A 9,812-nucleotide genomic window follows, 5' to 3' on the forward strand; every position below is an offset into this window, starting at 1 on the left:
TTTGCTGAATAAGATTCATTTACTGAAACTCTAATACCAGTGTTGAAACTTGAAAGTAACTAAAGAAGAAAGATCTACATGCAGCAAAAGGTAACAACTTAACACTGAAGTTCCACTTTACAAATATTTAACCCTCCAGTTCTTTATATAAGCTTTTTCATAAACAGGGACAAGCCACCGGGTGTTACACAACACTCCTTTTCTTGTGAACCCTCTTCTGAATGCAAAATGTTCTGAGGCGTAACCCGCAGTAGAGGTCAGAGAGTTACAACCGTAGCAATGTACTGCTTTTTAAAATATTTATTTGATCATTACCTAGTAAAACACTACAGCAAATCCCTGGAGCGCCCCCGCATTGTGAAGTGCTGTCTACAAATATTTAAAAATTGATGGCTAACAACATGTGTTATTATGACTAACAGTGAAAATGCTTATATGATTAATACAGTTAGAATCTGGCTACTTGCAAACAGCTGGTTTAGTCAGTCTCCAAAGCAAGCAAGCATTAAAAGAAAAATGGAACCGAAGCCAAACTCTCTGGGTTTTGTGGCTTCGTTTCTTCATAAAGCTATTCTTTCTCTTTTGGCAGACACACACAAAAAGGCACCATACTTCAGTGATCACATTCACGGCCTTCGGGGGTGGAGGGGAATTCCTTTCTATCCGAAGGTGACGGACAGGTAGATTTCAGTGAGTAACACTGCGGTGAATCCAGTGTTGGAGGTAAAGTTGAGTTGCCAGGCAAAAGAAGTCACTTCCCCTGGCAGGCCGCCGAGAACTATGCAGTCAGAAGACTAAAACAATCTCCTTTTCCATAAAGATCAGAAGGTATTGGCCTTGAAAGAACAGCATCCATCAGAAATGGAACTCAACTTGTTTCCTCCTTCCAACTGATAAACACTAGGAGAACAAGCTATCACAAAAGGCAGGCAACCTCGAATAGCTACACGGATGCATCTTGAAAGGGCGGTCCTGCAAGCCCTTGGGAGTGTGTGGGGCGAGAGCCTGCTTGCCAAGGAGAGTCAGTGTCCTCCTCACCCACCAAAGACAACGCCAGGACTGTGGTAGCGCTGGCAGAGGTACCAGGCTGATAATTGTTCAGCAGACCAGTTTTTCCCCCCACAAGCAAATGCTGTGAAGAGCGTTTCACAATCACAATCGGTCACAGCGTAGAGTTCTGCTCTGAAACCGGTGAATGCCAGAGAGGTAAAGGCTGGAAGGAATCGTTCTGGTCACGAAAATCCCCTGCTGTCAAAATTCCTGGGACTCGACATTCGCTCCTACTTGGAGGTTTGAGCGCAACTTGTACATGTGATCCAAAGCTTGGGTGAGGAAAGCCCCGGTGGTGTTGATCTCCATCAGAGTTAGATTGTCCAGCTTATTAAAAAGAAAGAAAACAACACAGCTTGAAGGAGTGTAAATTGCCAGGGTTAACCTTCAGAATTGCACCATTCACTCTTTAAAAGCAAGCCAGTGTTTAGTTCCCATGACTGACGATAAGTTAGCATCTGACGATAACTGGAAGATAATTTAGATTGCATTTCATTAAATCTTCATCTTTAATCACTTTTTTGCATTTCTTCTTTCATTAGTTTTGAAATCTCTCTATACATTTATTTACCTCTTTCCCAGAGCTTGAACTGATCCCAAACAAGGCTTCTGTAAGCATAGTTTATTACACTCCTTCAATTTATATTCCATGTCTGCTAAAAGAATTTGGAAGGTAGGTCAACAGTTGTGACCTGCGCCCATAATGAAATGTTATAATCCATTCAGTTTAGAACTGGTAGGGAATGATGTAAGTTGCAGTCCAATATATATGGAGGGCACATAAATGAGGAATAAAATGCATACCCGTCATTCGGATAAGTGATAATCAACTTGCAAACCTTAGTTTGTTAGACTAAAGAGATACATGCCCACAAATGGGTACTTTTATTACAAAACAAATTCTTGTATTATGCATTTGGGTACACAGCCACATACAGAAGTCATCATTTCAGTAGGCTGCAGTCAAGTCAAACCATTAAGTATACACAGTTGCATTTTTGCATGCATTGTGCGCAAAACCTCTCTCTATGCTTGCAAGACTACATAGTACTATCACTGCTATCAAGTAATAAAGATATATTCTAATATTCTAGAATTGATATACGTAGTATATCACTTTCATGATTACTTTCACAAATATTCTTCCAAGGACTACAATCCTTTCAGCAGATTGCTCTTACCCTGGCATGAGCTTCTTGTTGTCTGACAAAACTATCTGCAGATACACGAAGTTTCGCTATTCGGGTGTCCCAGATATCCTTAACCAAAGTTCTTATCTCATCAGCCTTTGGAATATTATCTGCAGCACTAACGCAGAAAAGAAATAGATTGGTGGGTTTACAAAATGGTAGCGGTTACACTTGTTAAAAGAAATCCTTGATATAAACAATGTTAATTAGCTTCTAAGTACAAACAAAAAATGTCAAGCAATATACATTATTAACATTAAATAACTATATATTATATAAAATAATAGATGCAAACAGATTAGAAAAGTGCTCTGGAGCATTTGCAATGTATAGAGTTCTTGCCAATTTCCAATCCAATGCAATCCTAGTTTTTTGTGCTCTGGCAGAATTAGAATTTGCTACATTTCTCAAACATTATTACAAATAAGAAACCTACTCACAAGTTCAGCAGCAACTTCGTTAATTCCATGTAAAAAGGGTTAGGCATTGGGGTGAAAGTGTCCTCTTTGCGTTCCTGATCTCGCATTTGCTCCAACTTTTCTACAAAGCAGTTTAAAAAATAAGAGCCATAAGAGAAATTTTCCAGAAGTATTTGTTTTAAAATCCGGGTTAAAAACCAGGAGACGGCGAGTTCTGCCTTAGGCAATTGAGTGATTTCAGGCCAATCACTAGGCAACAGTGAGTTCTAATCCCACCTTAAGCAAAAAAGCTGGCTGGGTGACTTTGGGCTAGTTCCCTCTCTCAGCCCAACCCACCTCAGGGTTGTTGTTTTGGGGGAAAATAGGAGGAGGAAGTATTATACTGGCAGGTTATAAATAAGCCAGTACAGGTAGTCCTCGGCTTAATTTAGTCCCCGTTACAATAGCACTGAAAATAGTGATTTGTGGCCATTTTTCACATTGAGGACTGTTGCAGCATCCCAATGTTCATGGGATTTCCATGCTTGACAACTGACTCATATTTATGATGGTTGCTGTGTTTCAGGAATCATTTTGTGACCAGGCAAAGTCAACGGGGAAGCCAGATTGACTTAACAACATGGATTCACTTAACAAAGGTGGTCAGAAAAGTCGTAAAAACAGGACAAACGTGCAGATGTTTCATTTAACACCATAAAAATTTAGGCTCAATTGTGGTCGTACGTTGAGGACTGACTACCTGCAATACAATAAGAATGTTGAGCACGCTGCCTTCTTGTGCAACCAGCTGGAAGGCCCAAAGGGAACCTGGGCAGGGGAACATGGTGTTGAGGGTGCAAGCGCGTCACTTCTTACCCACGTCCATCCAGTCGGGGGGCACCAGCCGGCACTTCTGCCTCTGTTTCAGGTTGAGGCCCAGCCAGAGAGGCACCTCCACAGGCAGCCCTGGGTTAAAGGGGCCCAGCTCACCCTGCAAGAGATGGAGAAACTCAGCCAGAGGGACCCCCTCCCCAAATGGCTCACCTGCCTGCACTTTACGTGCCACACTTCTCCCTCCCCTCCAGTGATGGGATTCAAAATTTTTTACTGTCGGTTCTTGGGTGTGGCAGGGGAAGGATATACTGCAAAATCTCCATTCCCTCCCCAACCCACTAACCTGCTTCCCAGCTCCGTTCTCCTGTGCAGGACAACCAAAGGAGACCCAGCGGATCAGCTGTGGGCGTGGCTTGGTGGGCGTGGTGTTAAATGGGCGTGGCTTGGTGGGCATGGCAGGGGAAGGATATACTGCAAAATCTCCATTCCCTCCCCAACCCACTAACCTGCTTCCCAGGTCCTTCCCCCCAAGGAGGCCACCGGGGGGACCGGTCACCCCTGCCGGGGGGGGGGGGCCCCCCCCCCCCCCCCCCCCCCCCCCCCCCCCCCCCCCCCCCCCCCCCCCCCCCCCCCCCCCCCCCCCCCCCCCCCCCCCCCCCCCCCCCCCCCCCCCCCCCCCCGTTAAATGGTTGTCCTCCCACCCATTAACTGCTTCCGGGTTTTCTGTGCAGGGCAACCAAAGGAGACCCAGCCGATCAACTGGGACTCGATGGGAGGCAGAGACGAGAAGGGGGCTGGGCTAGTCAGAGGTGGGATTGGCCGATTCTCCAAACTACTCAAAATTTCCGCTACCGGTTCTCCAGAACTAGTCAGAACCGGCTGAATCCCAGCTCTGCCCCCTTCCCCAAAAAGCTGGGATTCCCCCCCCCCCCAAATCTCTGCTTATTTCAAAGGATTTGCCCAAGAGAGTTTGCTCAGGCTGGCTGGCTGGGGATGATGGGGATGGAAATCCCCCTCCCCACAGGCATGATGGCAAGAATCTTGGGAGACAACAAATCCCTCACATCCCAGCTGGGGAGGATGGCATTCTTTAATTACAAATCCCATAACCTCCCACTCCCAGCCATGAAGTTTGGGCCTGATTGGAATGGAACCCCCCACCCCCACCCCCCATAAAAGGGATCCTTTGGAATAAACTTTGGGGACTACAAATCCCACACTCCCTTGCCAACCACATAATCCAGCCGGGGCTGATAGGAGGAGTTGAGGACATCCTTACGGCATAAAACCCCATAATCCCCTGCCGGCTATCCCGGTCGGGGCTGAGGGCAGTTTCAACGTAGGCAACTACATCCCCCATAATCCTCAGCCACCAGCCGCACTTCGGCCGATGGGAGATGGAACACAACCACTCCTCCCCCCCCCTCCCCGGACAATAACGGATATTTCGTTTCGGGACTTCAGTTCCATAAACCCGCCCCCCGCCGGAAAGGAGCATGGGAGTTGTAGTCCCGAAGGCCTCACCCCAATGAGGTAAATCCTGTCCAGGCTGAAGTTGGGGATGATGGTAACCATCTCTCGCTCCGCCAGGAATTCGACCTCGGCGGCATCCATTGCGAAGGAAGGAAGGAAGGAAGGAAGAAAGGAAGGAAGGAAAAAGTGGCTTCAAAACGAAACCTCCAAATCCTTCCCGCCGTCGCCTGAGGAGAAAGCCTCGATGGCCGCCTCGGCACCGCCCACTCCGGCGCTTGCGCTTGCTATTGGTTGGAAAGAAGAAGCCCCGCCTTTAATCCCTGCTTCGTCCTATGACCGACTCGACTTTCCTCGCGCGCGCTTTCTCCTCCTCCTCCTGCCATTGGTTGGAAAGGAAACCGATGCACCTCCCACTATTTATTTCTCGCCCTATGTCAACCTCTGCTTTTTCCGCGCGCTGTCACTTGCCTTCCGGAGGCGGTTGGTTTCCGTCATTGAGGGAAAGCTGAGGGAAGCCCTGCCCTCTTTTCTCCCCTATGAGCCAATCACAAGCCTCTTAGCCACGTTTGTTTCTCGTTCCTCGGATCAACACGACCTGCCATTGGAGGAATAGCAAAAAAAAATAAAAAAATCGAGACCCGCCCATTCATAAACCACAGCGAGTGACCCCTTTTGTTCCTGCCTTTTCCCACTAACTGACGGCAGTCGCACTGTTTCCTCATTGGCTGAGGGCATTGTTTTCTTTCTCTGATTGGTTCTAGTCCCATCATTAGAATTTCATTAAGTCAAAGTGGGCGTGGACCTATGTGTGGGCGGGACCTGAAAGCCACGTTGTTGAACAGCTGTTGCATTCGGAAAATAAGCAAAGATCTTGCAGGAAAAAAAAAGACATTTCTTCTTTGTGCCATAAAAAAGGAGGCCAGCAATGCAAATAAAGCAACAATAATTAGTCCCTGAGGAACCCAAATGAATGGTCCATGAGAAACACAAGCCCGCCTGCAGACGACTTATTATTATTATTATTATTATTATTATTATTATTATTATTATTATTATTATTATTATTATTGTTGTTGTTGTTGTTGTTGTTGTTGTTGTTGTTGTTGTTGTTGTTGTTGTTGTTACTATTTTCATTAATATAAACTCAATCAACTGAACATTCTAAAATGCATCACAAATATCACTGACTGGTGCTAATGGATGATACGGGTTGCTGCCAGTGTCCTAGGAATAATAATAAATAAATAAATAAATAAATAAATAAATAATAATAATAATAATAATAATAATAATAATAATAATAACAACAACAACAACAACAACAACAACAACTAAAGGGCTACCTCGCTATTTGGAAATCCTGAGTTTATCAGGCTTGAATACTCTGATTCTACAAAAAACCACCCTATCTGGAACAGCTTATATCCTCTGATGCTACCTGAACAGTTCCTAGGTCCTTGGTTAGGATTCAAGCTGCTAACCAGCCCCAAAGGCTGTGAATCTCACTAAAGATTAAATAAATTAATTAAATAATAATTAATAATAATTAATAATAATTAATAATAATAATAATAATAATTAATAATAATAATAATAATAATAATAATAATAATAATAATAATAATAATAATAATAATAATAATAATAATACATTCTTCTACCGTATGGTATACATAAAAACTCAATAGTCACATTGACAGTGTGTTGTCTGGGTACAGTTCATTTTGAGTAATGATAAAAATTTTCACACTGCAATTTATAACAATTATCATCAAACGTATTAATAATAATAATATTTACTTATCCAGACTTATTTAGGGGGGGCAATTAAAAAGAGGTTAGATATAAATCCCTGCTTTTCAAACTAGTCAAACAGTCGCTAAATGAACTGCTGTAAGCAGTGGTGGGATTCAATTTACTACTGGTTCTGTGGGCGTGGCTTGGTGGGCGTGGCAGGGGAAGGATATACTGCAAAATCCCCATTTCCTCCCCACTCCACTAACCTTCTTTCCAGCTCCGTTCTCCTGTGCAGGGCAACCAAAGGAGACCCAGCCGATCAGCTGGGACTCAATGGGAGGCAGAGAAGAGATGGGGTTGGTGGGGCCAGTCAGAGGTGGTACTTGCCGGTTCTCCGAACTACTCAAAATTTCCGCTACCGGCTCTTCAAAACCGGTCAGAACTTGCTGAAGACCACCTCTGGCTGTAAGTCAAGGACTACCTGTATTAAACTTTGATCTCCCAGGTCCCACCATCCTGAACATCCCAACACCTCTGGAAATCGTTCCCTCATTCCTATCTGCTGCTACATCTTTCTTTCTTTTCTTTTTTTTTTTAAATTTCCAGCATTTGCAGCCGGGGAGAAAAATAATAAACATAATAAATGATCTCTCGAAAACCCATCACCTGCCTGCCTCAAGGGAGCCATCGCCTGATCTTAGCGGAAGGCATGAAAATTCGCAACTGACTTTGGTCTAGTGTGGATACGCTTCCCTGCCTTTTACCATCTGCTAGTGCTGCTTAAAAAATTGCATTTCCGTCTGTTGTTATACGCTGCCTCTCCCCCTCCCCGTCCTCCCACCCTTTTTCCCCCAGAGGCTCTGGATGCGATGAGGGTTTCAAAAGCTCACAGGCACCATTGGGGCCAGGTAGGAGCATCTTGGCTGAAATTGCAAGGGAAAAGTTGCAAAGGTTGCTACTGATTTGCAAAAGTGTTTTCTTTTCTTTTGTAGGAAGGCTGTATTGTTATTAACCTTCTCATCTTCTCTACTACCTTCTCCTATTGGTATCTATCATTTATCATTTGTATTATGTATTTGCCAGACGCTAAACATGATTTATCACATGTATCTTATGACTGATGGTTGTAATATGATCGATGATAGACCTATCATCACTTTGTTGTTGTAGGCACCACTGAGAACTTAGGCACAGGAGACAAATTCCTTGTGTGTCCAATCGCAGTTGGCCAATAAAGAATTCACACTGAAGAACTCCAAAACAGATCATCTGGTGCCTACAGATTAAACCCCCAAATGGCCTCAATGACCCTAGAATGCTAACAGCCTGATGACTGCAAAGAATAGAAATTCTTCCATCCTCCATCATTCAGTCAGAACTGAAGAAGCTTCTTGGTTGGGGAGTGAAACATTTTCAAGGGGGGAAAAAACCAAGGACGTCCAGTTGTCTTTTGGAAAAAGCACCTCTGGGACAACCAAGACCTGGATGATTGAGAAGCCTCATAGATATTTGAGGACGACACCTGTGAAGGACCCTCCATTGTTCTATGGGAAGATCTTAGGTCACTGTTTCTCAGCCTTGAGAACGTGTGGACTTCAACTCCCAGAATTCCCCTTATGGCACAAGATCAAACACACACAGTTCTGGACATGTAAGAAATTGGAGGGGATATTTGAGTTGGAGAGAGGAAAGAGCTTGTTCTGAACAGAATAACTCGATAAACATCAGGTGGAAAATTTTTTAATGTGGTGTAATAAAACTGTGATGCTTTATAAATATTCCACCCACTCCAAAGACTTGGAAAACATGACTTTTCAAAGAAAAAAAATAGAACATGCCAATTCATGCTAAATCAGAAACAAAACACTCAGTTGGATCTTGCATTCAGTTAAAACATTTGCATCTCATTCAAATGAAGCTGGAGGCATGAAACAAGGATTGAAAACTGAATGTCTGTTTTGCAACCATTATAAAATGGGATAAAGGAGGGGGGGAACCGCACCCCATCTTATATAGCTGAGCTTGGGGGACTCAGGGAACAATCCTTGGGGATTTATTCCAGCAATGATTCCATCTGGAATAAGTCAGTCGTCTGTCATCCCCAGTGCAGAACGCAGGTTGAGTCGGTTTTCATTGCTTCATGGCACAAAGTCGGTGGAGAGAATTTTGATGCCTTTGATCAAGAGTAAAAATCTGGCTATGGAAAAAAGAAAATGGTTCATCACTGGACAGCTGTCCATCTGGAATGATGTAAGGTCTCCTGCTCAAGCAGGGGATGGACTAGAAGACCTCCAAAGTCCCTACAGAATAACAGTCCCTCTGTTATTCTGGATTCAATTTTCCAAAGCCCCTGAGGGCAGGACAAGAAGCAACGGATGGAAACTTATCAAGGAGAGAAGCAACCTAGAACTAAGGAGGAATTTCTTGGGATAATAATCCACCAGGGGAAAGGCTTGCCTTTAGAGGTTGTAGCTGCTCCATCACTGACAGTTTTTAAGAAGAGACTGGACAACCACTTGTCTGAAATGTTGTTGGGTCTCCCGCTTGAACAGAAGCGGGGTGGACTAGAAAGCCTCCGAGGTCCCTTCCAGCTCTATTCTAGTCTGATTCTGATTCAACCAAGGATCTGATGAAGTCAGTCTTGATGGAAACCAACGGTGATCTCTTATGCCATTCCTCTTCAATTACGATCATTCTATCCACACGGTTTTTTCCTCTCATTGGCTGTGAATGTAGTCCAGGTGACTTCTTTCCATTAAGTGACAAGGAAGACAACATTCCCTCCAACAGAGAATCTTTCTGGCTGGATGCAAACCACCCTTCCTTCTCAATTTTTAATGAAACCTTGTTTTGATTGTGGAAAGGGGACCTCCGTTATGCTACTAAATTCAAGAGCGCATCCGTGCAGACGACACGAGCGATGCAAACTGGTGCCAATATCATATTTTTGTATCACGGACTCAACAAAGCGATCACTGTGGAATTTCATCCCTGGCATAGGCGGCCTGGAAAACCCAATTCTTGGAAATGAAGGTTTCATTGCATTCCTTAGACTAGGAGTTGAGGCTGTCTTCTCCAACCTGCTGCGCATCCAAAGCGTTGTACCACAGCAACCGCTGTTTCCAGTTAG

The 9,812-nt window shown here is 44.2% G+C and overlaps 1 protein-coding gene across 1 annotated transcript; it reads right to left on the reverse strand.

Annotated features, from left to right (window-relative positions):
* On the reverse strand, positions 1-5,235 carry GINS2 (GINS complex subunit 2). Its single transcript, XM_026684030.2, has 5 exons — positions 4,997-5,235; positions 3,515-3,629; positions 2,681-2,780; positions 2,232-2,358; positions 1-1,377 (listed from the first exon to the last, which is right to left on the reverse strand). The coding sequence occupies exons 1-5, from the start codon at positions 5,084-5,086 to the stop codon at positions 1,252-1,254; spliced, it is 558 nt and encodes a 185-aa protein (XP_026539815.1). The 5' UTR covers positions 5,087-5,235; the 3' UTR covers positions 1-1,251.
* Between the last annotated feature and the right edge of the window lie 4,577 nt (positions 5,236-9,812).

Source organism: Notechis scutatus, chromosome 9 (genome assembly GCF_049901735.1).
Source record: "Notechis scutatus isolate UNSWTSFEM ecotype Mainland chromosome 9, rNotScu1.2, whole genome shotgun sequence".
NCBI lineage: Eukaryota > Metazoa > Chordata > Lepidosauria > Squamata > Elapidae > Notechis > Notechis scutatus.